At 49.7% G+C, this 24,414-nt stretch overlaps 1 protein-coding gene across 4 annotated transcripts in view; it reads left to right on the top strand.

Annotated features, from left to right (window-relative positions):
• Positions 1–24,414, top strand: part of CCDC33 (coiled-coil domain containing 33) — a 238,109-nt gene that overhangs the window by 81,438 nt on the left and 132,257 nt on the right. For all 4 annotated transcript variants that reach the window (XM_025183622.3, XM_025183623.3, XM_025183621.3 and 1 more), the window contains exons 6-7: positions 1,242–1,333; positions 1,794–1,914. In XM_025183622.3, coding sequence (XP_025039407.2) covers positions 1,242–1,333; positions 1,794–1,914 — 213 coding nt within the window. The remainder of the gene's footprint in view (positions 1–1,241; positions 1,334–1,793; positions 1,915–24,414) is intronic.

Below are 24,414 nucleotides of genomic sequence, written 5' to 3'. Positions count from 1 at the left end.
GAACTTAGACCTAGTCTTGGATACTCTATCCAGCCTCCATTTGAACCGCTGGCCACCACGTCCCTTCAATTGCTGACACTCAAAGTTGTTTTTCTCTTAGCTATAACTTCCACTAGTAGAGTGAGTGAAATAGCGGCACTGATGTCAACACCACCGTTCACCATTTTTACCAAGGATCAAGTCATACTCAGACCTCATCCAGCCTTTATTCTGAAAGTATGTTCTGCATTCCACCTTAATGAGCCAATTGTATTCTCTTCGTTCTATCCAGCTCCCCATGCTTCACCGCGGGAAGCACGATTACACAGGTTGGACATTTGATGTGCCTTTTATATAGATAGAACCAAGAGCTGGAGGAAAATGAACTGTTTATTGCTTTCTGTAGCGGACCGCACCAAGACCAAAGCGATGTCCTCCCAACGTGTGGCCAAGCTCATAACTACCTGTTTTACCACATATTACTCGATCCGCAACAAGCCTCTTCCGATACATCCTATGGCTCCCTACAATAATCTTGTGACCCCCCCCCCCCAACTCTCCTACAACTCCTTGTTGGGTCAGGACCCTTATAGTTACAGTGTGAAATTCCAAACTTAAGTAGCTGAAATCATGAAATGTATTATTTTAAAATCCTGTGGCTGTGAAATTGACCAGAATGGACTGTGAAATTGATAGGGCTCTACCCACGTTCAGAGCAGCCATGTAGAAAGCAGGTGGGTGCTGGGCAGGCTCTGCCTGTGTCCCTCAATCTGGCCTGCTGTTCCATTGCTGGCCAGCTCAGCCCATATGTCCCTTGCTGTTCCAGTGCTGGCCCTGCATGTAGCAGTGCCAATGCACTGCAGGCCAGTGAAATCATAATCCTGAACTTGGACAGGATAAGTGTTGTTGATGTCACACAATGCTTTCTGTGTCATTTCACTGTGCACTCAGTGAGGACAGAGATGGGCAGCAGGGCCTGGAAAGAGAGCAGTTCAGAGCTGCCGTGGGAATCTAACAGACTAGTCTCAAATTCATTTAGCAGTTTAGACGCGCCAAAAGGATCTTTCTGTAGCCACCCCTTGTAGAGCTTGATGTAGCACAATTCATGATTCCCAAGGACTGGCTGAGTTCTGCCCGCTTTGAGCTATACCAGGAGTTGTGCTACACTGGCTGCATTATAGTGTTCCTGGCAGCACCCTTATCTCCTTGCCAACCTGGAGCCATGTCTGCTAACTGGTGCTTGTTTTTCCCTTGGCTTTTAGGTTTTCCTCCAGGGAATGAAGAATCCTCTAGCAGATCCCCCAGGCCCTATCATAGCCATTGCCAGAGTGGTGAACAACTTCAGTGCGTACAGGTGAGTAGAGGGCAGGGGGCACCTTGCCAATCAGACAGGGACAAAGGGCCCAGCAGCTGCCAGCATGGACACAAGACTGTATAGCAGGGTGTGCTGGAAGTGTTAGTGCTTGTATTGTACACTCTGTACTGCAGAAGCCTGGGTTTGGATGGAAGCAGCAAGATTTTAAAGCATGGTTCTATGTTGACTATGAAAATATCTGTTCAGTAGTCACATTTTATTGCCTCTTCATAGTCGGCTTGTTACATGTCGTCTGTTCCCAGGTCATACCCTGCCAAAAAAGCTCTAACTCACCTCTAAGATGGGTAAGACGACTAAATATTATTTGCCAGGGTAGAGCAAAGGGGAAAGCTACTCCATGTGTTTGTACACTTTGTGAATCAACAGAGGGACAGCACAGTCACCTACCATGTTGGCATGTTTAGCAGAATACCTCATCACCCTTTTCCTGTCCTCACAGAAAAGCCATGAAGATGCAGCCTCCTGGCTCTCTTGCAGTTGAATTAACCACGGTGACGTTCCCAGACCCCTCCGTGGTGGCTTTCGATGTTCCTCGGGTCACCAACCAAGGATATCCTCAGGTAGGGGAGCAATCTGTCTGTAAGAATTCCTGCTCCTGCCAGATTGTAGAAGGGTGCTATGCACTACAGTACTAAAGATAGGATGTGGATCACCTCACAGGGAAGCTGGTGCCAAAGGCAGTTCTGCGTAGAGTTTAGAAATGGAATCAGGTGTTAGTAAAGCATTCATCCTCCTTAATACTCTTCATCCTTTACTATGCTGCAACCTAATTGAGTCTTATCTGGCAGGAACTGGAAGTAAGGCCTGACTGGTGGGTTTGGGTATGTAATGCAGCCCTCCATGCCTATGGTGACCATATTTTCTGAACTAAAATTAGGGACCCATTAGCCATGCCCCTGACCTCCACTAGCCATGCCCCCTGCCACAAGAAATCCCACCTCTGGAGGTAGTACTCCAGGGGTCAAGATGGACACATGACTGGAAGTAAAGGGTGTCATGTGACCTCTACCTGAATTCGAGCTCCCGGTAAGCAGCACACCTCTCGAGATTCCAGGTCCGGACGGCAGATGGATGGCTCAGTCTCTCTACAGGTCCTCTACCAGTAGGGATGGGTTGGCCCCCACAGTACTCCCCATGCAACTAGCCTGCAAATGCATTAACCCAACTTGCATTGCATTATATCAGGGGGAGAGGTTGGGGGAAGTATTCCCGCTAAGATTTTCCTCCCATGAGTGGAGTGAGTTTTGTCTTGTGCACCCTTATTGAGTTCATGTGCACTTGTTCGGAAGTGTGCCACTGTGGCACCCAAGTTATGAATAAATAACTTATAAACCTGTCCCTTTTCCCTCTGCTGCCATGTCTCCCAACCTCCCTTGGTGCTTCCCACCCCCCACCCCTCACCCTCCTCTTCTGTCCTGGCTCTTGCCCTTCTCTCTCCCCTCAGTCCTTTGGGGACCTGCTCCCTCCCATTCTCTTTGACCCCTGCACCAGCACTTCTCTTCCCCCGGTGCCCACTCTGATCATCTGTAGCTACCTCTCTCCATCCTCCCCTAACACCTCCCTCTACCTATCTGCCCTGCCTCTCTCCTCTGGTGCCTGTTCCTCCCCTTCATGTCTGCCTTTCTTCTTCACCCCCAGAATCCCCTGACACCTGCACCTCCCCTTATCCCTGCACCTTCCTGGTGCCTCCCCCTTCCCTCACTGCCCCTGTCCTCCTTGCCAGCTTTCTCCCTGGTGCCCACCTCCTCACTACCCTCTGCCCTAGTTCTCCTCACGCCCCTCTGTGCCTCACACATGACTTGCTCTAGCCACTGCCATCCTCATGCCCACCTCTCCTTTCAGCCCCTCTTTTCCTGGCACTCACTCCTCCCTTCTCCCTATTGTCCCCATTGTCCCTCCTCTCTCCCAGCATCACCCTGTCCCCTCCCTTCTTCCACCCCCGACTAACACCTTCCCACTCTTCCCCCCTCCTGCCCTTTTCCTCATTGTCTCCTCTTGGCCCCCTGGCATTTGTCTCTGCTCCACCTTGCCCCTTGGTGCCTTCTCCTTTCTTCTCCTGCCCTTTCCCCCCACCCCTCAGCAGAAAACTCTTCCTCTTCTCACCCCCTCTTCTCCTTAGTTCTCCCCTTGACCTTCCCCTCATCTTCTGCCTTCTAGTTTGCGGGGGCTGGAGCTGGGGCTGCGGTGCTATTTCTAGCTTTCCCAGTCCCCACAGGTAGCCCCAGCTCCAGCTGGAGTCAAGTAGTAGCGACATGAGACCTGTTGCAGTGAGGCTGCCCCAGCTGGAACTTACCTCGTGTGGCTGCTGCTTGTCTCCAGCTGGAGCCGGGGCCACCCATGAGGACCGGGACCACGCTAGTAAAAATAGCACTGTGAGTGGCCCCAGCTCCAGCTGGAGTCAAGCGGCAGCCACACGGGGTGCGCTCTTGCACCTGCTGGCACTCCCTTCCAGTGGCTGCTCTACAAAGGAGGATGGAAGAGGTGGCCAGATCGGACCGTGCGTGGCAGAGGTGTCCTGCAGGAGGAGGGAGGGGGCCGCACAGTGGTGCTCTGGGGACTGATAGAGGCTTGCTGGGCAGTGGCACACACCGCACTGGAGCTCAGAGAATGTTCCGGGCTCCAGCTTCCTACCCTACCCAACCCAGAAACCACACGCCATTGGAAGCAGTCCTGGCTGCCCTCTGGCAAAGCACCCAGCGAGCCATCTACATGCTGGGAGAACAAGGGGACATTGCTGCTGTGCTGTGCTAGCATTTGCGAGGCTGTCCCAGCATGAGAAGGAAATGACAGTGCCATTTCTAGCCATATCCGGCTGGGCTTTCCAGGACATTTGAGAATTTGAAAGTGGAAGGCAGCGCGGGTGAAAGTGATCATGAATTTGAAAGTGGAAGTCAGCCCTGGTCAGTTTCAGCAGTGGCTGAAGCGGGGAAGCCGGGGGGCAGAGCAGCTCCAATTGTCCGGCTGCCCGGAGCACTTCTGGGTTCCAGATGGTGCTGGACCATCAGGAGTGCCGGACCATTGGACGCTGGACCACTGGAGTTTTACTGTATTCCACTGTGTAGGAAAGATAGACAATGTGGCAAAAGACAACCTTGGCTTAACCACGAGATCTTGCATGATCTAAAAATAAAAAAAGGAGTCCTATAAAAAATGGAAAGTAGGACAAATTACAAAGGATGAATATAGGCAAACAACACAGGAATGCAGGGGCAAGATTAGAAAGGCAAAGGCACAAAATGAGCTCAAACTAGCTACAGGAATAAAGGGAAGCAAGAAGTCTGGGTCACTTTGTGCTCAGCTCTGACCTCGGATGTAGGTTTGATGCAAATATCTCTGCTTAGGAGTCCAATACACCTGTCCCTGCCCTGGGGAGACGTGCCTAGTTGGGAGTCCAGCCCCAGTCATGTTGGTTGTTTGCATAGGGATGTTTGCCACAGAATTATTCGCTTGGGATATATTGCAGGACCCCATGACAAGGAGCCTTAGAGCCCAACCCAAACCCCTACAGAGCTGTTTTTATTGCAGTACTGCAAACCAAACTCTCTAGATGTGAGCTTGAGATTTGCGGCTGTGGGATTCTCCTCGCTATGCAGAGGAACCCCAAGTTACTCACTGAATCAAACCTGCAAGGCCCAGACTACGTTAGAGTCTGTTGTTTCTGTGGTAAAAACTCTCACATCTAAAGCCTGCATGGCTTGATGGGGCTTGAGCAGCCAACCTTGGGGCATGTATGGACACAACGCAGCCAGCAACAGTAGGACATGAAAAGCTAATTCTGTAAACACGTTTGAAAAAGTTCTAAAGAGCAGATACCACATGCACAGCAACGCCTGCCTACCTCCTACCAACCTTTCTTGCTTGCTTTCTCATTGAATTTTCCTTGGGCCTTGGAACATGCTGAGGAGTGAATACATTCTATCACCACATTCAGGAAAAATTATAAATAAAATATTACTTAGGGGAGCCACCAACATGCTAAATACCCACTTGGCTGTGGGCTATTGGAAGCATCACTAGTGCATTCCATTCATTAAAATAATTGGTTTTCTGCTGAATTTTAAAGTAAATTACCTGCTGCTGAAAGGATCTGGGTTTGGACGGTCTCTGTGTCATTTCCTTGCTCTGCACTGATTCCTTATGGGATCTCAGCAAAGTCACTCAGGTTAAGATCCTCAATGCGATTTAGGTACCTAACTTTGAGGATCTGGGCTTGAGTTTTTCTGTGTCTCAATTCTGCATCTGCACAAAGGGGACATCAGCACTTCCACTCTTCAGAGGTTATTGGCAGGTGCTTGAATACAATGGAAATGGGGCCAGTTGAGATGAGATAAAATAGAAATAGAAGGTGGGCAGTTTTTAAGGCAAAAAGTCTGGTGTAGCTGGAGGATTAAACACTGCTCCCCATGAAGAGCAGTGTCACTTCTGTCCCTTTCTACATTCAGCCAAAAATGATTTTCTTCAGAATTGTACAAATTGATATATCTCCTCTGAGTGCGAGCTCATAGGACTTCAGCATTAGCCCCAGGGTGCACTGGAGAGCCAATTTCTGTAAATCTCTGGGGAAGTGGCTGACTGGCATTCAGAGGCAGGGGGTTTATTGGTTTGTAGAAATTTGAAGAAAAGCATTTTTGGCTTTCTCTTCCATGTACAAAGACACCACTTTCCACAGCTTCCATTGGCTGGGAACAGCAATCCATGGCCGATGGGAGCTGTGATCGCCCGTACCTGCAGAGGTGCAGGTAAACATAGTGGCGGTGGCCCACCGGGAGCTAACCCTAGAGAATCGATTCTGGCCCATGGGCTGATATTTGCCTACCCTTGATCTCGGGCCTTTAAATAAATCTTAAGCCTAGAGCTTGTCAGAAACACATTGATGAGACATTCTCTCCGTTGGCATCCTCTGATGAATGAAAGTGGAAGCAGTGGGGTTCTGACAGAATCAGCATGCTTTCCTGTTGGGCCCTCTTCAGCTGGCCTGGTGAGCTTCCAGGGAGCCAGATGCTCAGCTGCCAGGTCTGTGGCTCTCAGCAGCCTGGGCTTCCCGCTCTGGGGCAACTCACCAGGCAAATAGCCTAGGAGCCAGGGCTCCCAGGCTTCCTCCCCACTTCTTGCCTGGCTCCCCAACTCCCACCCCTCCCCCATTTCTCCTGTGGTCTTCCAAGGCGGTGGGCAGCTGCCTCATGGGTAATTTTGAATGTTTTCTGTTTGTTCCAAATTGAATAAAACCCAATTTTGGAATCTCACAACCCGCCCAGGCCAGGATGACCTTTCTCTTCCCAGTGTTCCCACCTGGCCTGGTGCCTGCCTCCCTTCTGCCACGAGAGCCCCTCAAAAATGAAGGAGATACAGAATTCTTTCTCCTCACAGAGAAAGCAGAGTTAGGGTCTGTCTACACTGCACTAGCTGGGCTCACAGAGCTATACAATTGCAGTGTAACTGTTTGGACTCAGGTTGGGGCCTAGGCTCTGGGGTCCTCCGTCTTTGTGGGGATCCCTGAACTCAGGCTCCAGCCTGAAATTTTACAGCCTTGTTGCCCAAGCCCCAGGCAGCTGATGTGAGCCAGCTATGTTCCATTGTGTGATGCACCGGGCCGGGTCTGCACACCGAGGGCATCCGCTCAAGGCGAATTGCTCAAAACCAGGGCTGTTTACAGCCCCAGACTGGAGACCTTTCCCAAGCAGATCACAAACCAGTCACACACAGTGCTTCAGCTGCCAATCCGGCCAGCGGGAAGCCTCACGAGCAAAACCCCTCAGATACCCCGGCTCTCCGGGTACGTCTACACTACAGCGCTAGTTCGAACTAACTTAGTTCGAATTAGTTAATTCGAACTAAGCTAGTTCGAACTAACGCATCTAGAACTAAAAACTAGTTCGAACTAGCGTTTTGCTAGTTCGAACTAGTAAGTCCACATTGAGTGGACTCTGGACAGGGCTTAAGGATGGCCGGAAGCAGTGCCGGCAGGGCATAAAAGGAGGACTTAGAGCATGGAGATACTGTCTCAGGCTAGCCGAGGGCTGCGCTTAAAGGGTCCCGACCCCCACCCCGGACACACAGTTCTAAGGGGTGCCCCGCTTGCAAAGAAGTTCTGGCTTGGAGTGCCCTGAGTGCCCACACTGGGCACATCACACCACTCGGCCATCAGCCCGGCTGCACTTGCCGCAGGCTGCCATCTGGGGAGAGGGAGTAATTGGGGGGCTGCAGGAGAGCTTCCACCCCCAGAAGCCCGCAGAGCCAGCCCAGTCCTCCCCATCGGGGGCTCGTACCCCATTCCTCCCTCACCTCCTTCCACTTGCCCTTCCCTAGCCCCCCTTCTTCTTGATGTACAAAATAAAGATAACGTTTCTTCCAACATTGACTCTGTCTTTATTGAAAAAAACTGGGGGAGACTGGGAAAAGGAGGTGGGAGAGGGGAAGAGAAAGGCTGGGAGAGGGGAGGGCAACTAACATGATCAGGGGTTGGGAACAGGTCCCAGATGAAGAGAGGCTACAGAGACTGGGACTGTTCAGCTTAGAAAAGAGGAGACGGAGGGGGGACAGGATAGAGGTCTCTAAAAGCAGGGGTTGGGTGGAGAGGGTGCATTCAGAAAAGTTCTTCCTGAGTTCCCATAAAGAAGGACTAGAGGACACCAAAGGAAAGGAATGGGTAGCAGGCTTGAAACTAGTAAGAGAAAGTTGTTCTTCTTCCCAAAGCAAATAGTTAACCTGTGGAACTCCTTGCTGCAAGAGGCTGTGAAGGCTAGAACTAGAACAGAGTTTAAAGAGAAGTGAGATAAAGTGATGGAGGTTGGGTCCATGGAGTCCTATTAGCCAGAGGGTAGGAGTGGTGTCCCTGCCCAAAGTTTGTGGAAGGCTGGAGAGGGATGGCACGAGACAAATGGCTTGGTCATTGTCTTTGGTCCATCCCCTCCAGGGTCCCTAGGGTTGGCCGCTGTTGGCAGACAGGCTACTGGGCTAGATGGACCTTTGGTCTGACCCAGTACGGCCATTGTAAGCTCAGGGCTCAGTGTCGGGGGTCTCAGTGGACCCCCTTGATTTTCATGCACACCTGGTCCTGGGTGGCCAGGCTGGCAGCTCTCCTGCCCTAGACGGCCACTTTCCTGTGCCTAGTGCGGAGATCGTGGACGAGGTCCACGATGTCCGCACTAGCCCAGGAAGGTGCCCGCCTCTTGCGGTCCAGGGCAAGCTCCCGGGAGCCGCCAGCCTGGTCCCGGCAAGAGGGGGTGGGCTGGGGGGCATCGGGTGGGTGGCTCTGTGCCGTGCCAGGTGCAGGGTCTGCTAGCTGGGTGCTGGCAGGCTTGCACCTGGCACGGGCACCGTAGCCAGCCCGTGCCCCTTTAAGGGGTCCGGGGCCGGGAGGGGGGCATAGAGTTTCCCTGGTGTTGGCCAGAGTGGCCACCAGGGAAACCTGGGGAGGGCTAGCCTCCCACTAGTTCGAACTAAAGGGCTACACAGCCCTTAGTTCGAACTAGCTAGTTCGAACTAGGCGTTAGTCCTCGTAAAATGAGGTTTACCTAGTTCGAACTAAGCGCTCCGCTAGTTCGATTCAAATTCGAACTAGCGGAGCGCTAGTGTAGCGCATAGGAAAGTTAGTTCGAACTAACGTCCGTTAGTTCGAACTAACTTTCTAGTGTAGACATACCCTCTCTGTGCCACAGTCAGCCCTGGGCCAACACACAGGTGAGCGGTTACAGGACCCAATCTCACCTACCCTGAACGGACCCTCCTGGTCCCAAAGAACCAGCCACAGATCCCCGGTCAGTTTACACTTTGGATCTTACCCACAAGATCACACTGGGCCAATACTTTAGAATCTAAAATCTAAAGGTTTATTAATGAAAGAAAGAAAGAATAGGTTGAGAGTAAGGTTGTTAAGGAAAATACATGACATGCACCAATCACTAAGTTCTTGATGGAGGCTGTCAGCAGAGATGTTACGAACTGCTGTCTTAAGAGTCTCTGGTGTACATCCAATGTCAGGATGAGTAGACAAGCCTTCCCGACTCGCTGTCCCTCACAAGGCTGCATCTGGGATCAGTAGCAGAATTGAAGACAAGATGGAGTCCGCCACATGGCACTTTCTATCCATTCCTGGTACCTCCCAAGATGGAGTGGGTCACATGGTCAAGTGACCTATCTCTGTTTCATATGTCAGCAGCCATTTTGCTCTGGCTGGTTTGCATGTTTCCAGATGCATTCCTCAGGTGTGTAGCTGGCACCTTGAGAGCCATTGTCTTTGGTGTCCTGCTAGTTAGCATAGTCATTCATTGGACGTTCCTTCCTTACAGCAGGCAGAGAACATTCACAGTATAAGCACAGAGTCCACAGTCATAACTCCACATACAGACATCACACAAGTACATGAGTAGCATACATAGAATCAGTAGAACACAAGCTTTCATTTGACACCTCAGATGGCCCCCTTTGTCCAGACTTTGGGGCAAACAGCACCACATGAGCACAACAGTGATCCGGCTGCTCCCCTTAAAATCCAGTAACGCGACACATTGCAGAATAGATGTACCCTGAGAGCTGCGACACACTTAGTAAAGGTCTGGTCCTTCTCATACTTTGCTGCTTTGATCCTCAGTGGTGACATGGAGGCTGTGTTCACTCTGACTGCAATCAGTGTCTGGGATAGAATTGGCAGGAGCGTTTGCTGCCCCTTACCATGGGCAGCAGTGAGAAAACTGGGTGGGGAATGGGTGCCACTATGCAGGGGTGAGGGAAGGGCAGTGGGGGCTGTGCAAATCCCCAAGCCCATCACACCTGTCAACTGTGGCCTTGCACTTAGCAATCAAATTATAAAATGGATCCACAAAGAGAATTCCCCCACCATTTTCCTTTGTTAAGACTTCCTATTTCTTTCCCTCATTTAACCTGAATGCCCAAGCAGGGCATGACTTAGCATATGGGGCTGTAAATTCGCATACAGTGAGAGGACGTAGCGGTGGCATTTTGGTTGGTGGCTTACTAGGGCACTAATCAAAGCTAAGTCTGAAAAGATGCTCATACAGCTCTGCTAGCACACCTCAGTCCTGATCTCCAGTCCCCTCTCCCAGACGGTAATAGTCACATCTGAGCAGTCATTGCTAACTGGGTGGGGATCTTTGGGATAAGCACCGACAGGAGCCTAAGAAACCCATCAAACTCATGGCACGTGGTGAGTAGGCTCTGGGGCACCAGCCTTTCTGTTGTGATTGAATGATACATCTGTTCCACGTTGCGGTTCTCCCTAAAAACACTATCCCTTTGGACCCTTTTCTTTGGTGCGTGTCTGGCCTACATCCAGCTTTCTACAGTTCAGCTCATGTATTACTGCCTGATCCCACCAGCCAGGTGCTTGAAACTCAACCCAGCTTGGGAACCTCAACAAGCCCTTTGATGATCTTGGATGTGCCCTAGGATTGCAGTGCATTCCTTACTCCAGATTTGAGCATTGTTCCTCCTGTAGCTTTGACCTTTTAGCAGACTCAAGCCTGAGATGCTTGTGTCTCCCTGCTGAACAATGGGATAAATAAGTGGTGGGCAAAATATGGCCCACAAGGTGGATCTGGCCTGCCAAGTCTCCAGATCCGGCCCACGGTCTGCGCTGCCAGGATCCTAAGGCACAGAGCAGCCCCACATTACTTTAAGCATCTGACAGCTCCCTATGGCTCTCTGCTCAGGGCACCAGTAGGAGGGGGAGCTTTTTGCATGCTGCCCCTGCTCCCAGCAAAATATATTAGCTCCTATTGGTCTGAAACCAGCCAATGGGAGCTGAGATATTTTGCTGGGAGTCAGGGGCAGCACGTGAAGCCTTCCCCTGCCCCAGGCACCCAGAGCAGAGAGCCATAGGGAACAGCCAGCTATTTTGAGCAGCCTGCCTTGGGGTCCTGCAGGCCTGCTGGCTGGTAGCCACCAACGTGAGTGCCTCCTGGCCAGAGTCTGTCTCTGGTACCCCAGCCCCTCCTTCCTCTTAACTCCCGGCTTCAGACCATCCCCTCTTCTTGCCCCAGGTCATTACCAACCCTCCTGTGCCCCTCCTCCCCAGATCATAACTCCCTCCGACATCCTTTCCCTAGGCAAGAATCCATTCCTGAACACACACACCCTCCTAAACCTTGCACCCCAATTCTTTACTCCAGATCACAGCCCGCTCATTCACTCAAACTCCCTCTCAGCCTCCACACCCTCTCCTACCCCAAGCTCTTTTCTGTACCCAATCTTTGTCCTAGACTGTGCACTTCCTCCATAGAAAAGTGCAGCCGTTGACCACTTACCAAAATCTTTGAGTGGCCCCCCATCAAAAATAATTGCCTACCCCTGAGATAAATAACAATGTGTCAACTTCTGAGCCAAAGGCCAGACTTAGTCTTCTCTGGGTGCAGAGAACAGCTTAATGCTGTCCTCAGTTACTGCCCAATTTTAGCTTCCAGCTCACATCCTCAAAGTGCACAGGAGAGACTCAGACAAGCCAGTGTTCAGATGTGAGTTAGAACTAGTCAGAAACTGGGGGTGGGGTGGATTTAGGGCCTTGGTTCTGACCCAATTCCGACGGAAGAATAATACAGTGTTTGCTGAGATCACCTCTAGAGCATTCCGGGGCTTCAGAGACCAACTGTATCTCTCCCTTGCTATTCCAGGACTCCCTCCTCTGCAACAGATTCCCTCCCGTCACTGGTTGGTGTTACTATAGTAAGGTGCATAGCCCTTGTTCCTACCTAGGGGAGCCTGAATGTGACTTGACTCTCCTTTCCTGCTGCACATCTTGTCCTTTCCTTGGGATGATGCAGCAAAATGACTGTGATCTTCCCAGGCCTGTATGCAGGAATTTGGGGGAGGGGGGAGGGCAGAGGGGGGATGCTTTTTTTGTAAATGAGGAATGCAAGGGTGTGAATGCATCTCCCATGGTACCCCAAGTACGCAGGGAAATCAGCCCCACCCTTCCCCCAGCCATCCAGAGACTGGGTAAGGGAGGCTTGGGCAGTGTGCTGCTCCCGCCTTCCCCTAGCCAGCCAGAGCAGGCTTACTTGAGGGACCATGGGAGGGTGCTTTCACTCCCCCCCCCCCCCCGTATATGCGCCTGTTCTGCCTGACCAAGGCTCTGGGAGGGAGTTTGGATGCTGTGTGCAGGCTCTGGATTGGAGCAGCGGACTGGGGGAAATGAAGAGGGCAGACTCTGAGGGACTGTAGGAGCAAACAGGTGAGTGCTAACTGGGAGTTTAGAGAGGGAGTTGGGAAGGAGCGAGGTTCTCTTGCCTTTCTTTTAAATCCTTTTTCCAGGACAGCAGGGATGGATGGTGATGGGTCTGCTGTTGTTACCTGCACAGCATGTGCCATGTTTATCTTCCTCCTGGATGAAAGAACGGTTTTCATCTGCACAAAGTGCAAGCTGGTCACCATTTTGGAAGAAAAATTAGAGGACTGGAGGCCCAAGTGTCGACCCTATGCTCGATCAGAGAGGATGAAGACTTCCTCGATAGAAGGCAGCGTTTAATCCTGCAAGCACGGCAGGCGGAAGAGCCAGAGAGAGAAGTACGGGAGTAGGAAGAGAACTGGCAGCATGTAACTTCTCGAAGGGGGAAAAGGCCAGCACAGGAATCCCCCAATGCTATAGAGGTAAGTAATCGCTTTCAGGCTCTCTCCACAGGCTCTGCGGTGGTGAATACTTTGGAAGGGACCTCACAAGGAAGAAACCGGAAGGGAACACCATCTACTGGAAGGCATGGGATGCGTAGTCCTAGGAATAGGGGTTCCACGACCACCACCTCCAAAAGAAGATGACCGGTGGTGGTGGTCAGGGACTCCCTCCTAAGAGGGACTGAGCCGTCCATCTGCTGTCCGGACCTGGAATCTCGAGAGGTGCGCTGCTTACCGGGAGCTCAAAGTCAGGTGACTAAGATGCTTACAAAACTGATCAAACCTTCGGATCGCTACCCCTTCCTGCTTCTCCACGTGGGAACTAACAATACGACTAAGAATGACCTTGAGCGGGTTATTGTGGATTATGTAGTGCTGGGAAGAAGGATCCAAGAATTCGGCGCGCAAGTGGTGTTCTCGTTCATCCTCCCTGTTGAAGGGAAAGGACTGGGCAGGGATCATTAAATTGAGGAAGTAAATGCGTGGATGCGCAGGTGGTGTCGGAGAGAGGGCTTTGGTTTCTTCGACCATGGGACTCTGTTCCAAGCACAAGGATTGTTAGGAAGAGATGGGATCCATCTTACAAAGAGAGGAAAGAGCATCTTTGCGGGCAGGTTTGCAAACCTAGTGAGGAGGGCTTTAAACTAGGTGCATTGGGGGACGGTGACCAAAACCCTGAGGGGAGTGGGAAAGTCGGATACCAGGAAGAAATGCAAAGAGGAACAAGCAACAATGGAGTACCCCTGATTCTAATGGAGAAGATAGGGCGATCAACTGGTTATCTGAGGTGGAGAAATTGGAGATGGTCCAGAGGATAGCAACAAGAATGAAAAAGGTCTAGAGAACATGACCTATGAAGTAAAGCTGAAGAATTGGGTTTGCTTAGTTTAGAAAAGAGAAGATTGAGGGGGGACATGATAGCCGTTTTCAGGTATCTAAAAGGGTGTCATACGGAGGAGGGAGAAAACTTGTTCATCTTGGCCTCTGGGGATAGAACAAGAAGCAATGGGCTTAAACTGTAGCCAGGGAGGTTTAGGTTGGACATTAGGAAAAAGTTCCTAACTGTCAGGGTAGTCAAACACTGGAATAAATTGCCCAGGGAGGCTGTGGAATCCCCATCTCTGGAGATATTTAAGAGTAGGTTAGATAAATGTTTATCAGGGATGGTTTAGACAGTATTTAGTTCTGCCATGGGGGCAGAGGACTGGACTCGATAACCTCTCGAGGTCCCTTCCAGTCCTAATGTTCTATGATTCTATGATACACCAATGCGAGAAGCCTGGGCAACAAACAGGAAGAATTGGAGGTCCTGGCCCAGTCCAAGAAATATGCTTTAATTGGGATAACAGATTCTTGGTAGGATGACTCGCATGACTGGAGCGCTGTCACGGAAGGGTATAGACTGTTCAGGAAGAACAGGCAGGGGAGAAAAGGAGGAGGAGTTGCACTATATGTAAGAAAGCACTATGATTGCTCAGAATTCCTGTATATAGAGGGAGAAAAACCTCTTGAGGGTTAAGTTTAGAGGTGCAAACAATAGCAGTGATGTTGTGGTTGGTGTCTACTACAGGCCACCGAATCAGGTGGATGATGTAGATGAGGCTTTCTTCGGACAACTGAGAGAAGCTTCCAGATTGCAGGCCCTGGTTCTCGTGGGGGATTTTAATCACCCTGACATCTGTTGGGAGACCAATACGGCAGTACACAGGCAATCCAGGAAGTTTTTGGAAAATGTTTGGGATAAGTTCTTGGTACAAGTGCTGAAGGATCCGACCAGGAGCCATGCGCAGCATGACCTTCTGCTCACAAACAGGGAGGAACTAATAGGGGAAGTAGAGGTGGGTGACAACCTCAGAAGTAGTGATCATGAGAAGGTAGATTTCAGGATCCTGATCGAAGGAAGAAAAGAGAGTAGTAAAATGCACACCTTGGACTTTAGAAAATCAGATTTTGACTCCCTCAGAGACCTGATGGGCAGAATCCCCTGGGATGCTAATGTGAAAGGGAAAGGAGTCCAGAAGAGCTGGCAGTATTTTAAAGATGTCTTATTGAAGGCACAGAAAGAAACCACCCCGATGCATAGCAAGAGGAGACCGAATTGGCTTACAGGGGAAATCCTTGATGAACTTAAGCACAAAAAGGAAGCTTACAAAAAGTGGAAACTTGGACTAATGACCAGAGAGGGGTTTAAATGTATAGCTCGAGAATGCCGGGGGGTTATCAGGAAGGCGAAAGCGCAATTGGAATTATAACTGGCAAAAGATGTGAAGGATAACAAGAAAGGTTTCTACAGGCATGTTAACAAGAAGAAGGTGATCAGAGAGGGTGTGTGGCCCTTACTGGATGAAGGAGGTAACCCAGTGACAGATGATGTGGGGAAAGCTGAAGCACTCAATGCTTTCTTTGCCTCTGTCTTCACGGACAAGGCCGGCTCCCGGACTAATGCGCTAAGTGACACTAGATGGGATGAAGCTGGACAGCCCTTTTTGGGTAAAGAACAGATTAGGAACTATTTAGAAAAGCTAAACGTACACAAATCCATGGGTCCGGACTTAATGCATCTGAGGGTGCTGAGGGAGTTGGCAAATGTCCTTGAGGAGCCTTTGGCCATTATCTTTGAAAAGTCGTGGAGATCGGGAGAGATCCCAGATGATTGGAAAAAGGCAAATGTAGTGCCCATCTTCAAAAAAGGGAATCCTTAAGGAATCTATTTTGAGGCACTTGGAAGAGAGGAAAGTGAACAGTCAGCATGGATTCGCAAAGGGGAAGTCATGCCTTACCAATCTGATTAGCTTCTATGATGAGGTAATTGACCCTGTGGACATGGGAAAGTCAGTGGATGTGATATACCTTGATTTTAGCAAGGCTTTCGATACGGTCTCCCACAATATTCTTACCAGCAGGTTAAGGGAATGTGGATTTGATAAATAGACAGTAAGATGGATAGAAGGCTGGGCCCAGCGGGTAGTGATCAACGGCTCGATGACAGGATGGCGATTGGTTTCTAGCGAAGTGCCCCAAGGTTCGGTTCTAGGACTGGTTTTGTTCAAGATCTTTATTAATGACCTGGATGAGGGGATGGATTGCTCCCTCAGCAAGTTTGCAGATGACACTAAGCTAGGGGGAAAAGTAGATACTCTTGATGGCAGAGATAGGATCCAGAGTGACTTAGACAAATTGGAGAATTGGACCACAAGACATCTGATGAGGTTCAACAAGGACAAGTGCAGAGTCCTGCACTTGGGACAGAAAAATCCCAAACATTGTTACAGGCTGGTTACCAACCAGCTTAGTAGTAGTTCTGCAGAAAAGGACCTGGGGGTTACAGTGGATGAGAAGGTGAATATGAGTCAACAGTGTGCCCTTGTAGCCAAGAAGGCTAATGGCATATTAGGTTGCATTAAGAGGAGCACTGCCAGCAGATCTAGAGATGTCATTATTCCCCTTTACTTGGCTCTGTTGAGGCCACACCTGGAGTATTGTGTCCAATTCTGGGGCCCCCACTACAAAAAGGATGTGGACGCATTGGAGAGGGTCCAGCGGAGGGCAACAAAAAGGATTAGGGGGCTGGAGTATATGACCTGCGAGTTGAGGCAGTGGGAGTTGGGTCTGTTTAGTCTGCAGAAGTGAAGAGTCAGGGGGGATTTGATAGCAGCCTTCAACTTCCTGAAGGGAGGTTCCAAAGAGGATGGAGAGAGGCTGTTCTCAGTGGTGACAGATGGCAGAACAAGGAGCAATGGTCTCAAGTTGCGGTGGGAAAGGTCCAGGTTGGATATTAGGAAAGACTATTTCCCTAGGAGGGTAGTGAAGCACTGGAACGGGTTACCTAGGGAAGTAGTGGAGTCTCCATCCCTAGAGGTGTTTAAATCTCGGCTTGACAAAGCCCTGCCTGGGTTGATTTAGTTGGGATTGGTCCTTCTGATGTCTCTTCCAGCTCTATGGTTCTGTGATTCTATGAATTTGGGTGGAGCTGTGGGGGGGCTTGGGTGCAGGTGGGGGTCTGGGATGAGGCGCTGGGAGGGAATGTGGGCACAGGACAAGGTGAGAGGTGCAGGCTCTGGGATGGAGAGTGGATGCCGGCTTTGTCTTGGGGTAGGGGAGGTGGAGATCCGGAGTGTAGGCTCTTGGAGGAATTCCAGGGGCTGGAAGGGGAGGGAGTTTGGAGGCAGGGTTTGGGTGGTGGGAGAGGGTGCAGTCTCTGGAGGGAGGGGGTGCATAAAGGAGTGGATAGGGTGCCACACTTTCCCGGAGGCATACCACTCTGGCAATGTCTCCAAAGGGAGAGGGGGTTCCAGGTGCTGCTCCCCCAGCCTCCTGCTGCCCTGTACTCCTCCCGGTGTCCCCCAGCCCCACCTGCTACCCCTGGGCGAGTTAAAACTCCTGCAGGTAGGGGCACTGTCTCCACCAGCAGTGCAGCAGGGCTAGAGTGGCTTCCAGCCACTTGCTTTTAAATCACCCGAGACCAGCAGGCAGGGCTAGGGACGCATGGCGGGTGGTGGGCAGGGGATGCAAGGCCAAGTGGTGAGTTTTCATGGAGCCCAGCCCTGGGCCAGGATATTCCTACTGCTGGGGCACCACAGGCACGATAACTCGCTTCCTATGGCCCCAAGTGCTGTTTCTTTCTGCAGAGCGTCAGGGCAGGCTCATAAATTCCTCCCATGGCAGAGTTAGAGTTAAGAGAATAGGGTGAGTCAGGGCTGTTGGTATCTTAGGGCTGCAGGCAGGAGGTGAGCAGGGCTGCCAATCAGAAGCCTCGAGCCAGACCTTCCTAAACATATTCATCAAAGGCTCTTGTTTTTCTTCCAGACAGTGGCGGCTGGGGGGAGAAAAATAGCATCTTTCCTCCCCCACGCAGCAGCTCTTGACATAAGGATCAGTGCAGCCATGAGCATGTCAGCTCCTTCCATAAGGGGAGCAGAAGTCCTGTTTGGTCCTGTCACAAGCCTCCCGGCAGTAATGCACGTATTGTAGATCCCCACGCTCTGAAGGGCTGTGGGAAGGGGTAGGGGCTGGGGGAGGAAGGCAGCGACTCTGCTTGCAGAGGTTAATGGCTTTCCCTGTGTGAACGTATGTGCTAGCTAATCATATTTGCTAATTCTGCCATCCCAGCATGTCATCTCGCCTGTCATTTTCCATTAGTGTCCCCAGACAAAGGCTTCCGATTCACCTTCAGCCAGGCAGCAGGCTGACACAGGCCTCTTTACTCAGCTTGCAGGCCTGCAGGCAGCACTTTGTTTCATGGTTAACTCTTTCCTGGCTGCTCCAGTACTATGCTAACTGCCGGTGGGCCCAACACACTGCTGCTAGATAGGGACTCTCACTGTCTGAGCACAAGAACTTCTGCAGTTGATTCAAAAATCCAGACTGTCACCTGACCCCTAACAGGAACACCTGCTTGGTAAATACTTGCAACACTTACTCGGAGTCAGCTCTTCAGTTCAATGGTTTTTCTGACCTGAAAACTTCAGTCATTTCCTTTTCAATCTTTGCTGAGTTCCATTATCCCAGGGGTAAGTGGTATGGTGCCCTTCTAAGCAGGCATTCTACTTAGCATACCCACACCGATCTTACCTGTAATACATCCATCCCACCAGGTGTCTTCAGTGAGAGTGACTGGAGCCACATCTCCCCCTGCTATGTGCTGCCTCATGCTAATTTGTGCACCACTCACCTGCTCTATATGGGTTGCTAACCTGGGACATGCTGCTTTCCTGCACAGCAAAGAGCTATCCAATCCCCATCACCCCTTCCCAATGGAGTCCCCTCATGCCAGGTAACTGGGTTCCCTGTGCCTGTGGGCATTGTTAGCCCTGGTATTTGAGCTTCTCAAAGGCACCCAAGGGATTTGGGTACCGAACTCTCTTTAACAGGTAGTGCACATTGTGTCCCAGTCTGTGATGTCAGCAACAGTCAGTGCAGGACTTGACTTCCTTACATGGCTGCTGCATAAGGAGGCCAGTTTCTGAGAGCAGAGCTAAGGTTACCATAGAATTCCTTTAACTCAGTTTCCATCCATTTCTGGGTTTTTTCTCTTTAGACCTTCCAATTGGATGCATAGATTCCAAGGCCAGAAGGGACCACTGTGGTCATCTAGTCCAGGGGTGTCTGGCATACAGCCAGAGGATCATATGCAGCCCATGAGAACATTTTCACAAGGCCCGTGTCCTGCTTAAACACATTATACCATGTATAGAAACAGCCTTTTTAAGTACATACAAAGCAAGCGGAAAGTAAAATATAAATCCGTGCAAGTGACTTTACATCTTAATTAAATATGTGGAAACAGATTTACCCAGCATTGCTTGGGTCAATTAAGGGTTTTTTTAAATAAAAGGAAAATGTACATGCTTTATTTAAATGATTGCATTATTTAAAGTGCAGTATTATTTAAGAAGTTAACTTTTATTTCAGATTTCTTTAAAAAAGGGATTGTTAAAATTCTTCCATTTAATATTTTTAGTAAATTTTTAAAATGGGAATTCCGTTAAGTGTATTTTTTTCTTCATCCCTATAAACTCTTATCATTTGCTGTGTTTTAACATAAAAGGGCTATAATCAGTTTGGTTTCCAATAACATTTTCTTCTAGTTTTCAAATCTTAAGCATTGAGTTATCTGTGCCAAAAGAGAGCAGCACTAATCTAAATTTCTCCACTATATCTCTTTTCTGTAATGTGTTTTCAGAAGCAATTAGAGATATAAAATCCTGTATAACTGGTCAGCTAGTTACACATTGTTTAGCTGTTTAACCAATTAAAGGGTGGTACATGGGAGGTAGTTCTAGCCTGCCTGGCCAGAGAAGCCCCTGTCACATTATTGAATTTTAAAGATTATTGCTGCACCCATGGGGGGGAGGGTGATGTTTGCTCCAAAGTCTGTACAAAGGGGGCCATGTGAGGTGTCACATCAAAGTTTGTGTTCTACTGATTCTGTGTTTGCCACTCATGTACTTGCACAATATTTGTATTGGGAGGTATAAATATGGACTCTGTGTTGATGCTGGAAAATTCTCTGTCTGAGGCAGAGCAATGTGACAGGAATGTTCAGCCAGTGGCTATGCTAATTAGCGAGGCTCCAGGGACAATCGATCTCTAGGTGCTAAAGACACACCTGAGGAATGAATCTGGATGCCTGCAGACCAGCCAGAATAATGATTGCTGGCTTAGCACACAAGGATAGGCTTACGGGGGAAATCCTTGGTGAACTTAAGCACAAAAAGGAAGCTTACAAAAAATGGAAACTTGGACAAATGACCAGGGAGTAGTTTAAAGGTATAGCTTGAGAATGCCGGAGGGTTATCACAAAGGCGAAAGCACAAATGGAATTGCAACTGGCTAAGGATGAGAAGGATAACAAGAAAGGTTTCTACAGGCATGTTAACAAGAAGAAGGTGATCAGAGAGGGTGTGTGGCCCCTAATGGATGAAGGAGGTAACCTAGTGACAGATGATATGGGGAAAGCTGAAGCACTCAATGCTTTCTTTGCCTCTGTCTTCATGGACAAGGTGGGCTCCCGGACTAATGCGCTAAGTGACGCAAGATGGGATGAAGCTGGACAGCCCTTTGTGGGTAAAGAGCAGGTTAGGAACTATTTAGAAATGCTAAACATATCCAAATCCATGGGTCCGGACTTAATGCATCCGAGGGTACTGAGGGAGTTGGCAAATGTCCTTGAGGAGCCTTTGGCCATTATCTTTGAAAAGTCGTGGAGATCGGGAGAGATCCCAGACGATTGGAAAAAGGCAAATGCAGTGCCCATCTTCAAAAAAAAGGCAAGAAGGACGATCCAGGGAACTATAAGCTGGTCAGTCTTACTTGGGTTCCTGGAAAAATCATGGAAGGGATCCTTAAGGAATCTATTTTGAGGCACTTGGAAGAGAGGAAAGTGATCAGGAATAGTCAGCATGGATTCACAAAGGGCAAGTCGTGCCTGACCAATCTGATTAGCTTCTATGATGAGGTAACTGGCTCTGTGGATATGGGGAAGTCAGTGGATGTGATATACCTTGATTTTAGCAAGGCTTTTGATACAGTCTCCCACAATATTCTTACCAGCAAGTTAAGGGAATGTGGATTGGATAAATGGACGGTAAAATGGATAGAAAGCTAGCTAGAAGGCCGGGCCCAGCGGGTAGTGATCAACGGCTCAATGTCAGAATGGCGGTCGGTTTCTAGTGGAGTGTCCTAAGATTCAGTTCTAGGATCGGTTTTGTTCAAGATCTTTATTAAGGACCTGGATGACAGGATGGATTGCACCCTCAGCAAGCAAGCTTGCAGATGAAACTAAGCTAGGGGGAGAAGTAGATACTCTTGAGGGCAGAGATAGGATCCAGAGTGACTTAGACAAATTGGAGGATTGGGCCACAAGACATCTGATGAGGTTCAACAAGGACAAATGCAGAGTCCTGCACTTGGGACAGAAGAATCCCAAGCATTGTTACAGGCTGGTTACCAACCAGCTTAGTAGTAGTTCTGCAGAAAAGGACCTGGGGATTATAGTGGATGAGAAGCTGGATATGAGACAACAGTGTGCCCTTGTAGCCAAGAAGGCTAATGGCATATTAGGTTGCATTAAGAGGAGCATTGCCAGCAGATCCAGAGATGTCATTATTCCCCTTTATTTGGCTCTGTTGAGGCCACACCTGGAGTATTGTGTCCAATTCTGGGGCCCCCACTACAAAAAGGATGTGGACGCATTGGAGAGAGTCCAGCAGAGGGCCACCAAAATGATTAGGGGGCTGAGCACATGACCTATGAGGAGAGGCTGAGGGAGTTGGGTCTGTTTAGTCTGCAGAAACTAAGAGTGAGGGGGGATTTGATAGCAGCCTGCAACTTCCTGAAAGGAGCTTCCAAAGAGGATGGAGAAAGGCTGTTCTCAATAGTGACAGATGGCAGAACAAGGAGCAATGGTCTCAAGTTGTGGTGGGAGAGGTCCAGGTTGGATATTAGGAAAAACTATTTCACTAGGAGGGTGGTGATGCACCTGGCTGGCTTCTCTGGGGAGGGAGTGAAATCTCCATCCCTAGAGGTGTTTAAGTCTTGGCTTGACAAAGCCCTGGCTGGGTTGATTTAGTTGGGATCGGTCCTGCCTAGAGCAGCGGGCTGGACTTGATGACCTCCTGAGGTCTCTTCCGGCTCTGTGATTCTATGATAGGTCCCTGGGCCATGTGACCTGCTCCAGCTTGGGAGAGACCAGGGATGGCTATAAAGTGTCATGTGGCAAGCTCCATCTTGTCTTCAGTTCAGCTCCTGATCCCAGATGCAGCCTTGCAGGGAACAATGACCTGGAAAGAACCATGGACCCATCTTGACATAGGATATACACCAGAGACTTATAAGATAGCAGTTTATAACATCTGTGCTAAGAGCCTGTATCGAGAACTGGGAGATTCGATACATGTAATGTACTCTCCTGAACAACCTTGCTCTCGTGCTTTTCTTTCTCTCATTAATAAACCTTTAGAGTTTAGATTCTAAAGGATTGGCTCAGCATGATCTTGTGGGTAAGATCCAAAGTGCAAATTAACTGGGAACTGTGGCTGGTATTTAGGGACCGGGAGAACCCATTTGGGGTAGGTAAAATTGGGTTCTATAACCCCTCACCTGTGTGCAGGCCTGGGGCCGATTGGGGCACAGGAAGAGCTAGGGTGCCAGAGGGGTTTTGCTCATGAGGCTTCTGTCTGGCCAGATTGGCACTGAAGCACTCGGTGTGACTGGTTTGTGACCTGTTTGGGAAGGTCTCCAGTCAGAGGCTGTAAGTAGCCCTTGTTTTGACCTATTCGCCCTGAAGGATGCCCTCAGCCATGCCCAGACCTGGCCCGGTCCATCACAGCCCCCTTCTTGGGGTGGGTGGGGAGCTGCTCCAGCCCCTATCAGTTAACCATTCACGTCCCTAGAAGCAATCCGATTCCAGGTTCATCCTATGTTTCTTGCTCATCTTGGTTCAGACTCTTTCAAGATTTGCTCAGTTATGTCAGTTTTAAGGACTGTACTTGATTTAGTGATGTTTGTATCTTTTCTGTTTGGTTTTATGAAAAGCAACCTCATTCCAGGCACATCCTGTTTTCCTGGCACCATCAAATTCATTCTTCTCCTTAAATCATGATAAGAGAAAACTGCATACCAAATGTGGTGGTCCTAGCCCTTTCCTTTTGGGAGGAGTTCTTGATCAAAGTGTCAGACAGGTGGACTCGCTTTCTAGAATACGGAGTAGAACTGTTTGGCCCACACAAGCTGTGCTTAAATTTATGTGGCCCTTCTGTGTAATAAGACTTGGCACCATTGCTCTAGCCCAGAGTCCCTGAAATAATTCTGTGGCTGTCTAGTGTCTGGTGGGTTTCTGCTTTTTAAAGTCTGCTTTTAGGGACTCTCTTCCTTGCGCAACTGCAGCCTGACATAAAGAAGCTTTAAAAGGTAGAAGGCTTTGTCTGCATTACATCCTTGTCATTAGCCACCTCTGATATCTGGGGCTCTCTGCCTATACCAGCCACTCTGTCTTTGATCTGCTCTGCTTGGAATTGCCTTTTCAGCCAAGAATTTGGGCTGGTGGAGCCAAAGCATTAGACAGCAGGCAGGCAGCACTTCCCCACCCCCTAGCTGTGTTTCTTCAGGAAGCCCTTGGCAGAAGTCTGTTGTTGTGACAAGATGTCTGCTTGAATCAGTGCATTGGCTGTGATGTGCCAGTATGGTCGTGGTGGGGGTTTAGGGGCGAGGAGCATTGTGTAGGCAGTGTTTAGCAATGGTATTAAGAAAATCTGCTGTCAGTGAGTTCCCGGTGAGGGCCCTATGTTAATGCTGACCTTTCAAGGGCTGGCATGATCCCTGGTGCCGGACAGGAAGGGAGGGAAAGCAGCTGCTAGCATTATGGGCCAATGCCATTTCAAGTGACAGCAAGGTGCTCCAGGGATAAATGGGTTTGCCCACTTAAGCAAGCTCTCACAAATCATATTGTTGTCACAAAAAACATTTCCTGAACCTGATCTTTGGGATCGTGAAAAAGCACACGACTTCCATGCGTCCTGGTCCAGGCATGTGCTGTCCATCCAGGGCCTCTGTGATCAGGACAAAAGGAAGCTCAGGAGAACAAGTTTTCTCACTCTACTACAAGTCCACTTGCCATGTGGAAATCAGACTGCCCTGTTGCCATTTACTGCAGGAACATGAGGGAGCCCCACTCATGGATCAGCGCCTCACCGTGCTAGGCACTTAACAGATACAGAACAAAGAATGCATCTGACGAAGTGGGTCTTTGCCCACGAAAGCTTCTGCTCCAACACGTCAGTTAGTCTATAAGGTGCCACAGGACTCCTCGTCGTTAGAACAAAGAATGAAGCTCACTATCTAAGTAATACAACCAGAACCACGTCATGTGATGATTATGGCCTAGGGCAGGGGCAGGCAAAGTGCAGCCCGCAGGCCGGGTCTGGCCTGCCAAGCCATCA

Source organism: Pelodiscus sinensis, chromosome 14, assembly GCF_052426305.1.
Source record: "Pelodiscus sinensis isolate ZL-2025 chromosome 14, ASM5242630v1, whole genome shotgun sequence".
Taxonomy (NCBI): domain Eukaryota; kingdom Metazoa; phylum Chordata; order Testudines; family Trionychidae; genus Pelodiscus; species Pelodiscus sinensis.
Note: the sequence above shows the minus strand (reverse complement) of the source record. Positions and strands in the feature narration are given on the sequence as shown.